The 21365-nt window shown below is 45.9% G+C and overlaps 5 protein-coding genes across 5 annotated transcripts; 1 reads left to right on the top strand and 4 right to left on the bottom strand.

Annotated features, from left to right (window-relative positions):
* Positions 1-533: 533 nt before the first annotated feature.
* On the bottom strand, positions 534-1779 carry PFLUO_LOCUS5865 (uncharacterized protein; the record flags this gene model as incomplete). Its single annotated transcript, XM_073783352.1, has 2 exons — positions 534-1416; positions 1493-1779. The coding sequence occupies 2 exons, from the start codon at positions 1777-1779 to the stop codon at positions 534-536; spliced, it is 1170 nt and encodes a 389-aa protein (XP_073639916.1).
* A 2780-nt stretch (positions 1780-4559) lies between these two features.
* PFLUO_LOCUS5864 (uncharacterized protein) lies at positions 4560-5114 on the top strand (the record flags this gene model as incomplete). The annotated part of the gene is made up of 1 exon (XM_073783351.1): positions 4560-5114. The coding sequence occupies one exon, from the start codon at positions 4560-4562 to the stop codon at positions 5112-5114; it is 555 nt and encodes a 184-aa protein (XP_073639915.1).
* A 1548-nt stretch (positions 5115-6662) lies between these two features.
* Positions 6663-7067, bottom strand: PFLUO_LOCUS5863 (uncharacterized protein; the record flags this gene model as incomplete). Its single annotated transcript, XM_073783350.1, has 1 exon — positions 6663-7067. The coding sequence occupies one exon, from the start codon at positions 7065-7067 to the stop codon at positions 6663-6665; it is 405 nt and encodes a 134-aa protein (XP_073639914.1).
* A 7092-nt stretch (positions 7068-14159) lies between these two features.
* PFLUO_LOCUS5862 (uncharacterized protein) lies at positions 14160-15152 on the bottom strand (the record flags this gene model as incomplete). Its single annotated transcript, XM_073783349.1, has 2 exons — positions 14160-14348; positions 14745-15152. 2 exons carry the CDS (start codon positions 15150-15152, stop codon positions 14160-14162), a joined length of 597 nt encoding a protein of 198 aa, XP_073639913.1.
* A 4014-nt stretch (positions 15153-19166) lies between these two features.
* Positions 19167-20010, bottom strand: PFLUO_LOCUS5861 (uncharacterized protein; the record flags this gene model as incomplete). Its single annotated transcript, XM_073783348.1, has 3 exons — positions 19167-19237; positions 19289-19393; positions 19452-20010. 3 exons carry the CDS (start codon positions 20008-20010, stop codon positions 19167-19169), a joined length of 735 nt encoding a protein of 244 aa, XP_073639912.1.
* Between the last annotated feature and the right edge of the window lie 1355 nt (positions 20011-21365).

Genomic DNA, 21365 nt, shown 5'->3' with positions numbered 1-21365 from the left:
CCGATAACAGTACTGAGTAAGCTAGGACGAAGGACAGATGCCTAGTGGCTCCCGCCAAATCCATGGAAGGAGAGTGGGAGTCACAGGCATTTGTCCGAGAGTCTGGGGGAACAGAATCAGTTATACTGTAGCGCGGCAGCTTCCGTAAGCCTTCTTCCTCCATTGATAGTTGTACATGTTGGGCCAGAGACAGTAGACGTGCTTCAATTGCCGAGAATAGGATGTTGAACACTTGGAGAAACGCCTTCAAGCAAGTCTACTAACTAAACACTAACCCACAAGGTCCAGCTAAGATATTAACATCTGAGATGACATATGTGACAGGAATCTTGTATGGGCTCCAAGGAGACACATCATTAGCTAAGGCATGTATAGTTAGATCAGTGATAGTTGCCCTTTCGGCTTAGCCGCCGGGCGTTAATGAAATGTGTGTGTGTGTGTGTGTGTGTGTGTGTACATATTGGGAGTAAGAACATTGTGAGCTATACGGGACTATCATTGCTACCAACTTGGCCACAATCACTTAGTACACCCTATCTCGTCATCTGTCCAGGAGGAAGCAGCGGTAAAAAGAGGTTCCAGATAGCGTTTTTAACTTGCTCGCTGTGGTCGCACGGCAACTCCCCCGAGCCGTCTTCCTCCATATTTTGTAAAATCTTTGCGTTGGTGCAATACACGAACTTGTTGGCAGTTAGGCCAAAATCCTTATGCAGAATCTCTAGCCGCGTCTGATTTCCCAGTCCCGCCGACGAGTCGGCCGAGACCTGAGCCAAATATATACCCATGTGGTAATCGATCAGGGCTTCTATAGCCTTCGTGGTCAATTTGAAGACCACTTTGTTGCACCATACCATGTCTATTTGCACAATAAACGCCTCGATGTGGATAATCTGGAAGTTTACCGGACCAATCACAGAGGCGTTTTCACCCTTGCACATTCCTGTCTTGACGTTGGGAAACATAATGGAACAGAGGGTCCAGGTGGCTTCCGGAAATGACAGCGTGTCTATCAGGCATTGGGTATGCTGAGAGCCATTTTCCAACTGGTGGTTAAGTCGGCTGAGGCGTTCCAGAGTTTTCGTTAGCCATGGTGCAACCTTATTGTTCAGCTTGACATTAGGTGAGGATCGTGGCTGTTGGGCTACACCATCTTTGTATGCGGGAATGCTGGATAGAAGTGATTTAAAGGATGGCAGTTGTGTAAATGGAGAAGAATATTGCTCGGCCAAATTCGATCTCGAGGCCCGGGGTGCGTAGTTCGCTGCGAGTTGGGGAAAACTGATGGCATTCGAAAACGGCTGTATATCGAAACGGTTGTTCAACCCTGCCTTACCTAACTTCCAGGCCATAGCTTCCACATCGCTCCAAGGTACACACATATCGCCTGCGATCTTTGACCACATATCTTGCTTCAACCTATTAAATTGAGAACGTCGTTAGCAAATTGAACTTCTTTCCGCTGACCCATTACAGTACCTTTCTCATAACGTACCATTTGTATCGCTGAGCCAATGTGTTTTTCATTTGTTCGTCCCATTCGGGAGTTTCCAGGTGATTCTGGTAGCGGAGTCGGCAGCCAGTATCACTCCTTCCATCTAGACGCCTGCTAATATCCTTCCAATTCATTCCTTGAGCCCGTAGTTCAATAAGCAGGCTGTCTTCTGCTGGTACCCATTTATGATAGCCAGGTTTCGTTGTAGGCTGAGGGATCAAGTTCAGTTCAACACCACGCACATTGCGCACTGGCCATTGGCCCGATCCGATCAATGATCCATCCATCGCGGAATTTCATCCAGTAAACGAATTCGTGGATTTAGAAGGACGTGGTTTTGGCTTCGTGTATCAGCACAATTCCAACAGGCGAATTGAATTTAAGCGTAAGAGCTGATAGTGAAAATCTATAGATGAAAAGGAGGGGTGGAATGTATATCATTTGGTTGATTGAATGAAGCCACGGGCTCTATAACTAGACGACAACGCTCAGGCCCTTTGGTACTAATAGAGCTTCCGATGAAAAAAATATGCCCAGTTTTTACGCTAATCGCAAACAATGGTGAAGTCCCGAACACCAACTGTATGTTTGTTAAAGATGAACATATCAGCATCAATATACTGGGATTTGCGGTTCGGAGTTCAAACAAACTATTCAAAATACGATTGAACAGCCCCTAAGTGGAGTTAACCATTGAAACCTGCATAATAAGAATTGGCCTGTCAGGAAAGTCTAGTATTGAACATTCCGTTATCTAATCACTATTCGCATAAAAAGTTGGGCAAAAAAAGTTGGTTCAACAACCAGTGATGTGGTTCCGACAAGAAAAATTCTTTCTTCGTTTGATGGATTCGTGACTGTTGATCGGTTAATTTGCATATTTCAAACCTAACTAACTGAACTGTCTCTGTTTAAATCTCCCTTAGACCTCCTTACACGCAGTTCCTTGTTAAAAACCTTTTGCAACATGAACCATAAGCCGCTCGATTTTGACCCCAACGTGGCTTGTAAGCAAAAGCCCCGCCACGCAGCACAACATCCTTAGACTTTAACAGGGTGTAACCAATAGGCTGACATGTATGGCAACTGCGGGCAGCATGGTTGAAGATAAATGAAGTGGGTCTTGAAGCTCGCTAAAGACAGCACAGGACACACTGGCATTTGGTCATCGTTAAGTTGGACGGGCTTGCGTCCAAATTTCCAATGTGGTATTTTTCATGACGTTCATGTGACCAACTTACAACTTGTGTGTTGACTAGCTATCTTTGGACCCGGGGTATATAATTCGCTCGTGTTGTAGATAACTTGGTCAAAGATAATCACTCGTATGGGCAGAAATATTTGTTAGACGAAACGAATGTATTCTAAAAATTGCAACCTGGATTTTCTAACTTACTAAAACCTCTGGATCACCAAGAACTGGTATTGCCTCTACGCAGTCTCGGTGAGCCGCAACTCCTTACGTTGGTATGTTTCTTAATTTTCACTTCCGCCTCGGGGTGTTAATTCTAGTGCCAGGTGTGCCTTAGTAGTAAGCAATCATTCGGGCTCTATAAACTCCCAAGCTACACATTCCTTCAGGCCTACCCTTCTAGTCGACTTTGACTCAATTGCTCGGATCTTAGTTCCCCTCCCCTCTCTTCCTCTAATCTGACAACCAAGAGCTACGACAAGCGTTACTTCTATAACGAAAGAAGGTCTGAATAACTGCTAGTAATCACGTCATACCTATAGCTAATTGTATTTAGATGAAAGGTCACATCTCTTGGAAATGCATCTTATGCTTAAATGAAGATTCTCGGCAGCTAAGCGTCAAAATCACTCCACAGAAATATGAGCCAGGATCTTCTTTAACCGCATTCTGGTCTCATGTCCTTCCTTCGAAAAAGCGCATTCATATTTTCACGCTCTGCGGAGATTGCATGCAGGAGAAGCAGTGTTATTTTCCCGATGATCAGCTTGCTGTGATTGGAAAAGTGCGGGACCACATACGGTCCATAAAGAGAACCCCGTGGAAAAGGCAGCATTGGGAGTTTTGGATTACAACGGAGGAGTGTCGGAGTATCAACGAGAAGATCAAGGATAATGGGGAACTCTGTCTAGATCTGTCTATTACTGCCAGAATATTATAAAATGAGGACATTTTGATGTTAGGTGGTTCAATTCTAAGGATCGGATCCTTGGTCCCTGAGAAGTATCAACCTATATATCGGCTGCACCTCACATGACTATCACATAGCGTTACATTTATTTGCGCTTTTCTTGATTTCCTGTCAATATAGCTTAGCTAGGTACAAGGTGAGTCAGGACTTGCTTCACCTCCTAAGCGAAAGTCCTAGTATTCTCGATATTAGCGTCCAATAACCCGGTAGACCACATTATGACCCCACTGAAGGTATTATATCGACTATACCATCGCAAAGGCGCTGTGGATTCTCTTGGCATAACATAGTATTTTGCGCTACTGGAAGTACTAGTAGCGGCTCACGGGGAGGTAGGGAGGGCAAGGAAAATTTTGGCATTCACTAAGGAACCGTTACAGCGATATTCGAAATCAGATATACCAGCATACTCTCACGAATTGATTTCCAACCTCTTGTAGCATGTGTATGGTAGTTGTATTATCTAGAATGTCTGTGGGTCACGCCCCAGTATTGAAGGTACAGGTCTAACCCTAATGCATGAGTAGTGCGTATCGGGGTGACAGGACAATACCAATAGTACAGGGGATCTAACACAAACCCTATCCTGAAACAAGCTAGTCTATATACCGTATGGTCGTATTTCGTCCGCTTCCAAAAATAGGTGTTGTATTTTACTGGAAGACGCGCGCGGCGCGCGCATCGGGCCCTGAAACGGTGAAAAGAAGAGGAAGGCAGGAGTGTAAAGTGTAAATAAGCAGATAAATTGGGGAGTTGTAAGCCAACATGTATGGTAAACAAGATGGATCAATGAGAAAAGCCACTGGCATGACTAAGCTTACGTTTGGTTTTTACGTAGGCCATAACGGTATCCTTGGTTTCCTCGACGCACCAAAACTCTTAACGAAGACCAGTACGACTTGAGAATGAAGGACATTGCCGCAGCACCTACGATGTCCGAACAAAAAGTCCTTGACCAACGCTCGGATGTGATACACTCCGAATCAGCTCAAGGCCATGGAGAGGACGGGGTTCCTCACGACTCGGACGACGAGCCCATGGTCTACGAGACTCCCCAGGACTACGCGACTTTGGCGCGCCAGGAGCGCGACCGCCTCATCTTCGAGGGCGAAGATCCTGATTCCGTCATCTTCCAAAGCGAACTACGCAATCATATCCTACGACGAGAAGGCGAGTCCGCTGCCGAACTTGCGAAGCGTTGCTCCGAGACTATAAACGCTATGATTAGTCGCGGCGTTACTATTCTGAATGATCAGTCTACTACTGATGTGGAGGCATCCGGATTCACAACCGCAGATGGAAGGTTTTTCGATTTAGGCCCGGGATCGGGCGCGACGAAAGGGGAGTTTCGAGAATTTAGTCAGTGGTTCTCGGAGATGTCGGAAGCAGGACAGATGCATGAGGTGCCGGAGAAGTGGTTGAAGTTTGAGAAGCCAGCCAAAGGGAGAATTGAATCGTAACAGCGGGGACAGGCCATGATCATGGATTTCAGATTCCCTACGTCCCGGGACTACTCAATTTCTATCATAGAGTGCCGAAGGCAGTCTAGTATACAAACGTATATTAAGCGACCTGTCAATGCAAACGGTAATGTAGTTCTAGCTCTAGTCACTATTTAAAATAGTCGGCTCGCCCTGTTCTCTCGTCTCCATCGACCCTTTAATAGTTCAAGGGCGATACTCGACGCCCTTGGGACGATTGGTATTTCTGAACTCGGTGCCATGCGTCAAATGCTTTAGTGCTGCCTCGTAGTTTTTCTCTGCGTACCGTTCCTGCTCGTGTTCGTAGAGCCATGACGGCTTGGGAGCTTTTTTGATCTGGTGTCCAGGGGTCTAAGAAATCCGATAGATTTATAGTGAAAAGATGGGGAGATACAGAGGTGAGTTTTGGACAGATTGCCGGTAGACAAATTGTCGACACCCGCTTAGTTTGCTCGGTTTGCGTCGAACTTTCTACACTTCGTATTCTTTAAATGAAAATGTTCTAGTACGCTGCTGCATAGGCTCCATTCAAATAGACCGTAAATAAACGTTCAAAAGGCGTAATTTCATCATCGAATTAACTGCATGGCCGGTGTAGCTGTACGTAGCAGTACTAAGGGAAATCTCATCCTTAAAGCTGCCTTCCGACTAGTTTTCATAACGGATAGAAGACGGTAGTGGCAATATTAAACAGAACATCGCAGTAAAACTACGAGCAAGGCGCAGGACACGAAGCAATAATATGAGAAGAACGTGCAGAAAGATGCAGACAAAGCCCTAGAACCCTAAAGCCAAGTCCATTTAATCCGAAGAAGGCAAGAATAATGCAGGCACAAGCGCAAATTAGGGCGAATGGGCGGCGCGCGTGGCAAAACGGCCCGTACGTAGTTAAGCCACCCCCTCTTTTTGCACACGTCTCGCGCACACGTACATCCGTGTTGATTAAAACCCTTTCTCTCACTTCGTTCGTTTCATGGCATATGACTTGGCGAGACCTTGAATAATATATATTTTACACAAAAGTGCTATACACCTGCTGCCTAGGCGCCCTCCTTAGCTACTGTCCGCCTTCCCAAGTCGACAGGCTTCTTTCCCTATGGCTCTTAAATGCCATGTAAGGCTGAATTACGCAACGTGTCTCCTAGGCTTCCCCTCCCAAAGCTTCGTCTCATTCGTGATATGGTAGAGAGCCCGTCCCTCACTACCTCTCAAATGGCTAAAGAAAAGAAATATAGCAAGCTTACAATCGTAAATATTCGTAGAAACTTAGCAGCAATTTGGAAACGTCTACGCACCCCCAACTCGAATAGGCTAGAGAAGTATAGTAATACCACCAATGATAGAAGCACCTTGTAGTCAACCTGTATGAAAAGCCTATTCTCTACCTGAATGAGACGGCTGTTTTCCTCTAGGATGAGTTTCAGGTCTTGATAACATCTAGCATTAGGAAAGCCCTTGTCGCTAAAGGATATAGTAGACCTAAAAGGACTACTCGCCAACGAGCTAGGGAGCAATATGCCGATATGATTATTCTACTGCGTTCTTGAGTCCCTTTGTGTCCGTCGCATCCCCCGTGTTGACTACACTCGATGGCTCTAGAACCATGATAGCACACTCCTGGCCATTCGTGACTGGTCGGTGTCGTACGCCTTTAGGGATGACCACCATCTCGCCGGCACTAAGTTGGATGTCCTTTAGATCCTTAGTTTGCTCATTGCCCGGTTCGCGCAGTTGGATCGTTAGGTCCCCTGATAGAATGTAGAAGAGCTCGTCCGTATCGGTATGGCTGTGCCAAACGAACTCCCCGGCCACCTTCACAATTCTCACATCGTACGCATCGTTGAGCGAGGCCACTCGCTTAGGAGCCCAATGACGGGTGACTTGCTGGAGCGAGTCTGGTATAGAGACTTTCGTGGGCTGTTGGATAGACATCTCACTAATCTAAAAGAAAGATGGAGGAAGATGGGGATTTGAAATGACTGCACGTATAGCTAATAGGTATAGCCATAAAAATAGGAAGGGGCACACGATATCTCGAAGGGTCAGATAATTAATCAGGAGGAGAGGAACCCGAAGACGGAGATTTTTATAGGGTGTTAAAGGGACGAAGGAGATTTTTACTAACAGGTGAGAGAAGGAGCGGGGTTGCCGATAGTGCCATGTGACCTGCATCCCCCTGCTCACCTTCTGTTGGTTTGAGCTTGTACAAGATTTCCATGGCTCCTTACAGTTTTATAACAATGATCATTTTTCACTGTTAGCCGATACGATACATGTGAGCAGGGATTATTGAGAAAGTAACCAAAATTAGATTAGTGTGTTTCAAGTTAGGGTTCGAGAAACAATTCAGGAGAGAATTTGGGTTAATCTGATTTCGAATACCCGCCCCCTAGTAGTAGTCGGGCCCTCACCGCATTCGCTGGTGAGGGCCCGACTACTACTAGGGGGCGGGTATCGCTGTAGCTACGTTGTGAACATAGTCAACGTATTTGACCACCCCTGTGATCGAGCAACTAGGATTGTTGTACTGTAGAACTACACCCAAAGATAGTCAAATTTTGAGTTACTTATCATGCCTTGTATGTTAAGCCTAGGAATAAGCCATTGTTGTACTCCTATGATATAATGAACGCTAGTCGGGTCGAAATTGAAGTTCGAGTGTAATTGGTTAATTATGTAAAGGTGGTATTGGTTGCCGTTAGGTGCCTCGATATCGAAATTTCACCCATTAACAAACATGTCCTCAAAAGGGCCGGGAAACCCCACTCATGTTCGTTCTCTTGCTGCGGTTCTTGACCATAGTGAACTCCGCCATGAACACAAATGTCGGCCCGGGCTTAAGCTTGCTTTCTCTGTGATGCAACTTCACGTAACTCGATGGCTTACAGACTATTGGAGCAAGACAGATATCTCTTTCGCACGATCTTCGATGGAAAAATTGATTTCAATAATCCACTGATCAAGCGGAGTTTCGGTACTAAGAATGAGACGGGTCCTTCAACAGCTGTTACCTCAGGATTGAGCTACTGTGTATCTATTCCCTGTGATTTCTCACTGGGGATTGTTATGCTCGAATTAATCGAACGGCGAACTATCGAAGTCATCAATAATCAATATGATTGCCTGGTAGGTATTTTGACGACGCCAAGTGAAGCTCAAAGGCCTGTTGCCGTTAAGCATTGCTATAGGAGAAGGAATAAAAGGGGCGTCAAACTGGCTAAGCGACTACCTATTTTCTCGGATTGTAACCCTAATCACAGGAAGGTCATGAAAAGATGTATAGGAGGCTTGGATGCAGCTTTCGAATCACTGCAGGAGGATTATTTTAGGGATGAGGTGGAGGACCTCAATTTTTACTGTGATAAGAACGATATTGAGGGCTGTGTGTGATTTTCCTAATATATTTGTGCCAGAAGAGGGAAATCTAGTTTGAGATACAGTACATACCAGATCGATTTTCCAACTTGGCAGTTGTGAAAATAGTTAATCTAGGCAAAGAGAGTATGCCAGACACGCTTAATTAGTGAAAAAGCAAGTGATCATGATAAAAACAAAAACATTCAGATTAACAGCAGCAGTAGAAAGGGGAGAGCGGAGTGGAGTGCAGGCAGAAACTGATTTTCTCCGCTAAACCCAATACCAAAGTTGCAGCGGGAAGATTATGGTAGTCTCAGGGTTAAACATAGGTCATCTACACAGGTGGTGGTTGGTAAGGTGTGTATTCGATGGCCAATAGCGATGAACGAAGATCTAGAAGGCCCGGGTCAAAATAAACAGAGTGGTGGGAAAAAAGAGGGGTGCCGCAAAACAAAGTGCACAAGAACAGACAGCGCAAAAGCAGAGGAGTGGGAAACAGAGAAATCATAGGTTGGTAAAATCCGACCGTTAACCACCGCCCTCTAAATACTCTTCCGGGCAAAGTTTGTGAAGAGGACGATGTCGCCTGGACTAAAACCAAAACTCATATTGATTCAAAGATCAAACTTGTCGCTAGTTTCGTGCTGAGTGGTACCGGTCGGATTGGGTTGATAGATGCTGTGCAAATACAGTACCCAAAGATGCCACTTGAAAGAGGGAAAAGAGACCTGGTCAAGCTCGTGAAGCCCCCCGCCCGTACTTCCGCAGACCGGGCGGGCCTCTCCACATACATGAGTTGCCGAAAGTCCCCCGAATTCTTGTACACATTGCGTAACTTTGATGTATATACAATACCTTACAGAATGTATGTTACGGTGACCCTCAATTCAATCCCCCTCTGTTAGAGCACCTGAATAGTCCTGCACCTCATACCGCTGTTTCACCGTGTCTATGACACGGGGCGCCCCCTTTTTGTTCAACACCCTCCTCTCCAAATGATTGATCTACGCTAAGGCCTTGGCGGTAGGTCCAGGAAAGAGTTACTCGGTGTGTATCGGTCAAGCCGATTTCAAGAACGGCTGTAGAGCAACTCCAGTCTGAGGTCTCACAGGAAAAGGGCAGCCGAACAAAACGGCAGACCATGAGCTCTTGGGGGCAGTGGAGCTAGGTTGACAAAATTGTCGTCGTTAGATATAATACCAAGAATTAAAAACCGAAAGAGAAATAGGATAATAATTATTCTAATACAGTACTATAGTTATCCAAAGTAATAGACTGGTCATTTACGGAGGCACAGCTTCCTAAACTCTTAGTAGCAACTGCTTTTAGGACCATATCTATCCCGCTGGGGACGCAAGGCGCAAGGACCGCGCAAAGTGGACAATCCGCGGCCTGAAAAAATATAGAAAAAATTCTGGTAGGCAAGGTACATAGCTATTGTTTAAACTGGCGGGGCCTAAAGCCATGGATGTAATATACTTTACCTCTGAGCTTTAAGCACAATGCAGTAACAGGTTGTCCTGAGCGGCGATGTTTATGTTTTAACAATTATTCCGATAAGCGTATGCACAAGTATAAGTTGCAATAATCTTTCCGAAATTTACCTCTATAATGCAGCAGTTTTCAGCTTGGGTGGTACTGGGAATAAATAAAAATGCCTTCGATCTATATTAAGAGGATAACACCAGTACCTAGTCTACGTGCAGTTTGCTACTGGAGCTTCTCTGCTATGCGGAAAAGGCACAATGAGAGGACAGAGGAGCTTCAACCGTGCACAAATTCTCACATTGAAGCTACACATGATACTGCAAATAGCCCGACCAAAGCACATTGGAGAGGTAAACTGCACCAACTTTCCTGCCTTGGATGACTCTTGCCATCTGGAAGTTGCCGCCAATACAGAGCGAAAAATAAGATCTGGGGCACCATCTCCTGAAAGAAGATCTATCAAGCAATGCAAGCAGCCATAGGTAGACCGGGACGTCCCATGTTTGGTTCGTGGCTCACTACAGCACAGGAGTAGCTGGGCTTATGCTGACCCCATTCTTAAGTACGGAATACAGTAAACGAGAGGGGTGGCCATTTGACTGCCGTACCAGCGAAGGAATCTAAAAAGTGCTTCTTTTTCTGCTTGCCTTCTTCTTCCGGCTTGTTTTGGTTCTATGCAGAAATGGTCGAATTGAAAATTTAAAACTAATGGTATGCATAAACGTAGTATATATAAACATTCGATATTTGCACAATTTGTTCCGTATCATGTGTCGCACGAAGTAGCCTCAAGGACAACTGACTCACATAGACCCAGCTTGGTTTTTCTAACCTATCACTCTAGGTGCTGGGCAACAAAGCCATTTTCACAGTTATTACGTGCAACAGTGGACAAATCGTTTCCTATGCAGCTTTGTATGGCCAGAGTTTGCCATGAACACTCGATATGCCTCTTTGTCAACGGTATAAGTTGATGAAAGGTGCATAAGCCGTACTGCGCATTGTTTGTACAGTACTATAGAACTTGTATGAAGCTTGAGAGAAGATTTGCTGATACTGTGCTCTGGAAGTTGAACATTGAAATGTCGAGCAGCTTCTATAACCTGTAATAGCTGAGATGAAAGCTGTCTGTTTTTTGCTTGTGATTACTTTATGATTAACAGGTCCTGTAGTTGATTTGGTTCAATGAGCTAACAAATCACTGGCTTGTGAATCTTATGACTAGTAATCGTACATGTCCAGAAGACAAGCTACAATATACCATCGAGAACTTTTAATTGACTCCACTATGGAAGCGCAGTTGAGGAACTGCAACCACAAACTATAATTTGGAACACCCTTAACTTTGCCAACTTGTACTTGAAGCATGGTGTATATCGTCCAGGTGGTAGGCCAAATACCCAGCATTGCTCGCGCCTGGGTGATTTTCCTTTTTTCAGATACCCTCAATTATTATTATGGACCAAAATCAGTCCCAGCTGAATCGACCTCCGACAATCTGGTTTCCGCCGGGATTCGCGGCACAAAACAGACCTGGCGGCTCCTCGTCGTCACAAAGCGTCCCTCCCAAACGATTGCCCGAGCCCTCTTCATCCGATTCTCAAAAGAAGGACAAGCGGCAAAAGATAACAATTCCGAAAGTGGTCGGAGATCCATGGCAGACATATAGTCGAATAATTCGATTTCAAAAGCGGCGAGTCTTTCTAGCCCGGAATCAAACCCACAAGTCGGAGCTGGTAAACATTCAACAGCTTGAACAGAACTCGTTGTCGGTACCGTCACTAGTGGAAACTATGAGCCAGATCTCTTCGCCCAGTCTCCTTCGCCTATTGAAAGTATACACTCATCAGGAAGAGGTTTATTTAGTATGGGAACCAACCGAACTCTCAGTGATTGAAATATTGGCATCAAGGTGTCCTATCATGGAGAGCGAGCTCATTGCAATTATCTTTCCGGTACGCATAAGACGTCTTTTTGCCCCCAAACTCCATTTTCCGTTATAACAGACGCTCCAGCTGATTGGTAGAAACTTCTGCTAATGTGGAGAAGGTCCTTCGAGCAATCACGTATCTTCGTGATCGTGGGAGAGTTTTGGACGATTTGACTGCTGACAGAATCCTATTGACAGGCCCAGGCGGGGTCAGGGTGGGTAAGTAAAGTCAAAGCAAAAGGTCGATTACTTCTTACTACAGGTAGTTGTACTAAGATATCCTCTAGCTGGTGCAGAGCGCAGCGTGCGAATTGATGCTTCTAAGATGAACGTTTCCAACTTGAAGCTCGACGCATTGGCAGATATTGTCAAAGAGCTGATGATGAAACGTCCTCCTGGCTATGAATTCAGCAGTCAAGCCAGGGCTCTACCTCAAAAGTTAACGATAGATGGGATAGATAATTTGGACAGTCTGATACGGGTGAATTCAACTAGCTTATTATTCTAATACTAGCTAACTGACCAATCAGGATACGTGCTTTCAAGCGGTAGACACTGCTGAGTTAAAACTGCTAGTGAATGCAACCAACAAGACGGCCGATCACAAGTTTGACATCCTGAGCCGTTTAGATTAGTGGTTTCTTCTGCGCGAAAGGGGGTTTTAGCTCTCAAACTTTCGCAGGCCACAATCGTTAAGGAACATGTCTCAGATGACAGGATGGTAAGCGGACAGCAGGTGGATCCGCTCCAGTGAGTTTCTATATAATGTACTAGATCTCCCAATGGGAGAGTCATGGGGACGAATAAAGAGGGAAAGAAACAATGAAATAGAGTTAGGTATTATTGTGGAAATGCAGAATAAGCGTATTCACTAGTAATTCTACCAAGTAGTCTGATTCGACAATGATGAGAACGATGGTATTCAGTCTATCTATTATCCTGGATTTTATAGGGGCAGAAAGCGGGAAAAACTGCCTGTGTGTGGGAATTTCTCTGGATGCCTGAATGCGATAGTGTTGGAGCACTGCCCTCACCGTGGTCACGTGACTCCGGGTCCGACCTCACTTAGTCAGCTCATAGTTAGGATAGTTGGGCTGCCCCCCAGGGCCCCTTCCAATGACACACACATTCACCAACAGATAGATCAGATCAGGTGATCAGGATGCGGAAGATGGATCCTAGTAAATTACTAGTGGGAATTCCACTCCGACAATTATCTCAGCTGATTCGGGACGCTAAACCAAGATGGGAATTTAAAAATTGCCATGTGGGGATTATATCAGCAGGAGAGAGGGGGCGGGGAAAGGGGCGCTTTTGGGTGCCTTTTGAGTCCATGACTTCAGGTTGAAAAAAAAAAATCTCGCTTCTCGCTGCAGAGCTGCGGGGCGCCAGTGTATTACCAAATGCACGTGACCCAGAAGAGTTGTTGGTGATGTTTGGCGAATCGATCTCAATGTTCGCTTCAGCTCACAATTCAGAGGGCGGTGGTTCAACAGCAGGTTTGGGCCTCCCTCAGTTTTACCACCCTCCGTTTTTGCGCAGTCTGGTTTCGCCCGGGTTTCCGGTCTGTTTTTTTTTGTTTATGTCGTCATTTTTGCGCACTCTGGTTGATTCTCTTTTCTTCCCCCCTCCTCCTCCTCTGTAGAGAAAACAACAGTTGCTTGCTCATCGACCGCCGTTTTCCTCTACCTGTTGATCTTGATTCATTGCCATGGACTATCGAATTTACGCATCCTCACTACCCACACCTATATTGCTGACCCGTATTTAAGCTGGAAAACATTTGTTATAATACTGTAAGGTTCCGTAGATCCCGGGAATATCTTCCGTCCAAACGGACAAACAGCTCAGATAAAGGACTGCCAGTCCGGATCGCTCAACAACCCCTCCCTCCCACCATAGCGAGTTCTTAAATCAATCGTCCCAATCCTCTACCTTCTCCATCAATAAGCCCATGGTTTTATCGTTACTGGAACTCCTTACGGATGATGGCGAGTCTGAATAAAACTACTGCTACTACTACTACGCGATACAAATCGCCTATTCCTCCGAACGTTGAAATTGTCAAAACAAAGCCTGAATTCGCCAAAATCCAAAACACTAATTCAGGCACACTCGTCGGCCCTGAAAATGGCGGGTACTATCTCAAGTTTCCAGAGGGCAAGGTCGTAGCCATCGCTTCTGACCGGCTATGTTCTGTTATGGATGATTCGTATATGTCACTATATTTCCATTTCGAAAGGGAAGGCCTACACAAAGAGGCTGAGGAAACGATGGAGGACTTGCGGAAAGCCGGGATCGATGTGGATAGGCTTAAGAGGGACACGAGCGATGAGATTAGGAGCGGTGCATGTGTTATAGATAGTGGTCTCGATCAGGACGCCGGTGATGATAGTCGCTAGCCGAAGGCTAGATCCTAATAGATGCCCGCCGCTTTGCTAGAGCATACGCGTGAATCTCCAATCTATAGGTGCGGTCTTATCATCTTTCTACTATTCGAATCTATACACGTTAGAATACCTATCTCTGGTTGTAGGCCCATGAAAAGAATACCTATTGTTGACCGACTGGGCAGATAGAAGGGAATAATAATTCATTGTATGCAATTATGTTAAGTTATAAAATGACAGTAAGCATCAACTTTTTGTCCTATACTACCTTGAGTAATGAAACGAAAGACTAGAACTTCGCAATACAGAAACCACCCTATCGCATAAGCCTCACGTCCTTTCACATCAGACGCACACATGGCGAGTAGAGCACATATAGCAACCTATGTAATAGGGACATTTCCCTGGTACGCCGGGATAGACACAGTGAGGATGACTACATACATGGCCACCGCAAGCGAATCCGCAGTCGGTATCCTCCTCCCGCTTTTGTAAATCAGCTCCATTCTCTTGTAATTCCCGAAGTATATTGGCAGCGTCTTCATGCATCCCATCGTCTTCAAGCTTGCGAAATAGGGATAGGTAAGATTGGTCCAGTTCGGTGCTCAATTCGTCAGACGAAACCGCCACAACTTTACCGCTATCTGGATGCTTCAGATAGTAACCGCCGTTTTCGGGCGACACCAGCACGCCGGAGTTGGCTTCTTGAATTTCGGCGAACTTAGGCTTTGTGTCGACTATATGGACATTAGGTGGGACTGGTTGTCTGTAACGGAAGACGGTATTATTGGCACCCGCCGCTGTCCATAGAAGCGCTAGGAAAATGCTGGAGAACCTTGAAATGATCTTCATGGTTGCGAATTGTGACTTTTTAGTCAGTGTGGCTGGGCTATGTAGTATAGATAGGATCCAATCGTAAGACAAGTGCTGTCAAATTAATAAAGAGTCTGCAAGGACGCTATGCAATGTGTTACCACCACTAATATCTTCATTCTGTTCAGATTATTCGCTACATTGTTAGTAGCACCCCGCCTAATGCTTTGAAATAACAGTTGGCAACTTTTGGAGCACTAAATTTGACCATAATATGGTCCGTTCATGTCCTTAATTGCTTGTTTGAAAAATAAGATATCTAAATGGGGCGCACTAAACTACAGATTAACCGCGTATAAACATGTAAAGGAGCTATACAGAGTCAGTACAGTGGGATGATTACACATTTGTACCGAATAACTGATCAATAGCCATGATCATAACATTAAATGAAGAAAAGTTCTTTGTTGGAACCACACCACGCGCGGTTGTTCAATCAGTTAATTTTTATGCGAAACGGTGATTTTATTACAGAGTATCCATTGCTTAACATTCCTGACAGGTAGTTTCTATTATCTTAAGTTTCAATGGTCATTACCTAGGGCTGTTCAATCGCAACTTGAATAAGTTGTTTAACCTTGTGTTTGATAAATCATAGGCTTTGGCCAATCTTCTTCTTACGGCATTGGATTCAATAAACTCTTTGGGACAAATTATCAACTAAGTTTTGGATATCGTGTACTCAGAGGAGAACAGTCGATGCTCCTAGGAATCCAAAACAAACTCCCATGTTGCTTGTCGCATACTAGGTAAAGCGGTTCACATTCCCAGGAGCTTAATGACTACTCCTAATATATTTCCACCCTCCTATGATGACGCAGCCTGCTTTAAGAAAAGGTGTAGCTTATTCCTAACTGATGTAAACGCAACCTCAACATCCGTCGCCCTCTCGGACTCGGAGGAATGGGGAACACCAACAATGCTTCAGGAGCCGGTTCAGCTCCAGGAGCCGGTTCAGCTCCAGGAGCCGGTTCAACAACAGTCCCTACTACCATCACACCCAACAGACAACATGGACAAACCGGAAATGCAAGGAGCGGTAGAATGGCTGAGCAGCTTAGCGATCAACGACGAGTTGCTTTACGGACTGCCAGAAGATAATCCATCCCCACAAACATCCATGGCGACTGACCCCCGTGCAGCCGGAGGGAAACTCTACAAGGGATATCCATGCCCTGCGCACCAGGAGATCTACACCAATTGGCCAACACAAGACGCTGAGCTCACGATCGCTCAGTGTATGAAAATCTGCATGTATTGCGGTAAAGACTTCACAGCCGCGGCAGAACTGCGCAAGCATTTACGGAGAGCGTACGCCAGAAGAAATCTGACTGTACACACTGAGACACAAGGAAGAGGAAGCTCTACGACTCCTAGCTGGACTCACCGACACTGGTCAGAACCGCCTCGCCGATCAGAAGCCCGGGTGACCCGGAGCCAGTCCTATGCAGAACGCACCGTTGGAATCCAATGTTAAGACACCAGGAGCTGCGCATCTTACAGCACAACGTCAGCAAGCCCAAAGATGTCGCCCTGGCCAGCTTGTTCCAAAATTCGAACGTCCTGGAATACGACGTCTTAGCGATCCAAGAACCCTGGCGGAATCCATTCATGGCCACATCCTACCACCCTCTCAAAACATACTTCCACCTCGCTTACTTGGCGGATGATATGACAAGGGTATGTCTGTATATCAACAAACGAATCGATTCTAGTACCTGGACTATCCTGTTTATAGCTCCGGATATTATCTGTATGAAAATATCCGACCCCCAGTCCAGCAAGCGTGTTCATATCTTCAACGTTTATTAACGAAGTGGGAACGAATACGCTCTCAACGCTCGCCGTGTTGAATTCCTCGGAAAATCGTGCATGAACTTAGCACCACTCTTACGGTTTAAATTTCATTGGCAGGCATATATCCAGTGATGCTGCTGTGTGTACGGAGAGCACGTTTTCATGAGCTGCAGTGGACATAAACCACAGCAGTATTAAATAACCTTTTCAAGTTACGATTGAACAGCTCTAGTTGGTGATTATTGAAAATGAGGATAATAGGAATCTACCCGGCAGAAACGTCTAGCAATAGATATTCTGTACTGTAATCTGATGACCAGTTCACATGAAAATGGACTGGTTGAACAACTGAACTTGGTGTGGTTCCGCGAAAGAATTTCTCATCGTTTGATGGTATTATCATGACTGTTGATCAGTTGTTTGGTACAAATGCGTAATCATCCTACTCAATTGAGTCTGTTCGTCTCCTTTACATGTTTATTCGCGCTTACTTGTCAGTTTAATGTGCCTCATTTAGATATTATGCTACCAACCAATGAAGGACACAAGCAAGGCCTGCATGGGAATCGAGTTGAATGCTACCTTTATACCAACTGTTATTCGAAACACTCGTCTGTGTGTTACGTATAATATAGGGGATAGTTTGAACAAATGAGGATAGTAGTGGTGTGCACAGGCGATTATTTTTCGACTTACATACCTCTATGATGCCAAGATGTCGACTAACTTCGTATACGCATCAATTCTCACAATGCATCTATTGTTGGCTGTTTGTTGAGCTGCCGTGAATATCCGTCGGTACAGTTATTGTGCAAAAAGAGGATACTGGTGAGTTGTTTATGCCCTCAATTACCTGCGCGTGATTGAAAGTCTTCCCCACGGTGACTGGCAGTCAAGCAACTGCATTGCCTTACAATACGCATAGTCTATCTAAGATAAATATAGAAACGTTGGGCTTCGCAGAATATGTCACGGATCCACTCAATCGATTAGTTACTCCGAGACTAGCTGCCAATACAGTACAGTAACAGAGAATTCCCATCATTGCGATACATTTCTCGTAAATGCTGAGCCGCATGCCCTGGCTTCGACATGGCGGACTTTTGACGCCCGATTGTCTTTCGCACCTATAGACCCGTTGGACAGTACTTCTCTGTGCAAGAAGGTTTCTAAGTCAGAATTTGCGTACGAGGAGGAGCGGGGTTACTTACCAAGACTTGGGTGGCGGAGTTATATTCAGTATCTCCGCAAAGGACGGAAGTCGGTGATGCTGAGCACCCGTCGCCGCCCAATCTGTGTTCCGATCGTGCATAGTTGGAGACAGTGGACAATTCACAGCTATAAGCTGGGCGCTGTTAAGCAACTTCGGCGACTTCGGACGTTGGTCTGGCAAGGCCAACTCGCTGTGGAGTGGAAGGATTTGACCTTCACTCGATAGCCGAGAAAACCCCACGGGAGACTCTTGGGGTTGAACAGGGTTGGTGTTTTGCGGCGCTCTGTCATTGCAGTCCCCTAGCTCTCCTTGCCCTGGAAGGTCAGAAACATGGGATAATTCTCTTAGTGACTTGGATTCGACAGCATTTGCTGGCTGGCTCTCTCCATATAGGTTCTGTGACGGAAACTCGCCCTGGACATTCAGCATCCCATTCACCACCTCCTCACCCAATACGTTGCTAGAACGATCACCGTCAGAATCAGAACGAGTGGGGCGGTCATGCACGGACCAACCGAGTTTCTCAGGTTCCTGAGCTGGAAGTTGGTTCTCTCTGAAGTTCTCTGGAGACATTGGATAGCAGATACTCGATCTTGAGACAGCTATAGGGGAAGATGCCGTTTGTGAAAGCGACAAAGGCGAAGGTGAAGTTTCCGCCGGTTGTGGAGCTAGCTGTACCTCATTCTTCCGAGCCACGATTTTTTTCTGTCGTAAGTCCCTCTTGTTTTGCTTTCGCCGGCCACCACCCATTTGATAAAATGCGGAGACGATAGCGCTATACGTTCGGGTGTCCTTGAAATAGTGAGTGAACTGGCTCTCAACCTCCAATTCGGGCAGATTTTGCCGAGACCCAAACCAAGCGACAAGACTTCGCTTCACTTCAGGGTCCCAGCGACGATTGTTGCCCACTGGCCACCGCATGTGTTAGCTTAATTAAGAGCCGTTCTATCATCATCTCCCATCGTACTTGCTTAGTCTCAGAGTCACGACTCACCCATTTCCACTTTATTGGGATTGGACGTAGCGGTGCTTGGCGACTCGGACAGCGTCTCATCTGGGGAATCGCGATTTGGATTCACTGAAGGTAGACGCACATCGGACTCACGCCGAAACAGCTGGGAAGATGTCGACATGTTTGGTTGGCGACGTCCGCGGAGTGAGTTTATTCTTTGCGTTAGCATTGCAAGGACGTTGTCAATGGCGTCTGTAACTGTGATCGGCAGAATCAGCTACCAGAACAAATGACCTAGCACCTTGAAATGAATTACCTTGTGCGGAAAGTTGTCTCAAAATTGACACCTCTGCTAAAGCCAGCGCCATTATGGCCTGCTCCGTTTGTACGTCACTCACGAACGACCAGGGATTGACCAATTGATGAAGGAGGCCAGAGAGGATCACGTCATGTTCATAGGCGGATAAGAGGACCTTCACCCTCCGTGCCGTCATCTGCAGGTGATACGCTTCTGCATTCTGACGCTCGGGCTGGTAGTGAGGTTCGCGAAGGACATCCATCCAACTCACATGATCTTCACAGCCAGCATTCTCGCGTTCAAGAACACGAGGACCGTTGCTGCTCAATATCGAGTTGATTCTCTCAGTCAGAATATTGCTCACCAGAGGCACTTTCAGGTGTCGGGCAAGGCTTTCGTTTCCATCAAGCACGCCGGAGTATGTATGTAGCAGCTCAAGTATAGACCGCAGCTTCATCTGCAAGGGCACGAAGTGGAGTGACCGTAAGTTTTCCTCATAGTTCAAAGTGTTCGGACTACCGTCACTGCCAACAGTGGGCTGTTCAAGGCCACTAGGGCTACCAGCTTCGGTGTTCATCTCGTATTCACAGTCTACATGATAGGATTAGAAGTGAGGAAGCATCGGACGAGAGCAAACATACTAAGCCTATCATTCGAGTACATAGCATGAGATGCAAAGATGTGACTCGGGGTGCACAAGGCAAGATTTGCGCTGATTTATAGGCTCAACACTAGCGCAGGAGCTGCGGGATCACAGCCGGCTGTATTCCCGGTATCTCGGGCGGACATGGTTAATGAACTATCTCACGTTTCGTACGGTACGAAATACGATTAGCGTGAGACGAGGGCGAAAGCAGGACCGCACAGCCAGCGGATTTGACGAACTCCAACCATGTTAACTTGTCCTCATTGTACCACGGCCAATTAGACACGATACTTTTGTGTCTTCTAGGATATTTGGCCACAGTACGACTTTCTGCTCCAAATCCAAAACGGTATTCTCGTACGAATTGACCAAGGTGTATGTAGCCGCTGCGCCGCAGACAGCCATTGTTCTCTGACAGGAGCACGGTCCGGTCGTTTGTTCTTTCGCATAGAGGGGAAATCTTAGACAGTCACGGATGCAACAGCTTACAGGGGCTCATGGCGCGCCTTGTTGCCGCATCGAATACATCAGTTCACATTCACGTTTGCCATCGTCAGTCCTCAGATTGTTCAACAATGTCTCTACATTAGCTTATTTAGCTATAGCTCGGATACACTAGTCCGGAATCCGGATAAGCATGCTGCGGACAAACACGAATTGATTAACTTGGGAGAATCTAATTGGCCCATCAACACCGGTTTAAGCATGTAAGACAAACACTTTGTGTCCAAGCCACTTCCTCGTGAGACGCGAAAACTCAGGATCGACCAATATTATCACGATCTGCGTTCTTTGGAAAGAGCGCTGTACAAGCAGCTGATAGGTAAGCTGGAGGCAGACAATGTTTTGAACAGATAAAAGGGGAAACAACTCCGTGGTTCGTTAATTTGTTTCGCGTTATTCTACGAGCCGTCGCCTTAGCCTTCCATCCTCGCTTAAGAAGGGCATTTCTATAAAAACATCGTACTAAAAAAGCAAATGTTGATGGCATAGGTGAAGGAACATTTTAACTTGGGAAAAGTCATCTGTTGAACTCTGGACAGAATTGGGCACCGAGTCCTATTGATGTGTCATGTCATGTTTCTTGGGATTGCCATGTCGATGTTGCCAAGTTGATGCTGTCTTGTCGATGTTCCATAACGATGTTATCCTGTTGATGTTGTCCTGTAGATACATCTTGTTAATGCTGTTTTTGTAAATGAGCCCTGTTGATGTGGTTCTAGGTTCCTGTTCTTCTTGACCTGTCGATGTTCCCTGTCAATGTTATCTCGTCGATTGGTCCTGTC

Source organism: Penicillium psychrofluorescens (assembly GCF_964197705.1).
Source record: "Penicillium psychrofluorescens genome assembly, chromosome: 4".
Lineage (NCBI taxonomy): Eukaryota > Fungi > Ascomycota > Eurotiomycetes > Eurotiales > Aspergillaceae > Penicillium > Penicillium psychrofluorescens.
Note: the sequence above shows the minus strand (reverse complement) of the source record. Positions and strands in the feature narration are given on the sequence as shown.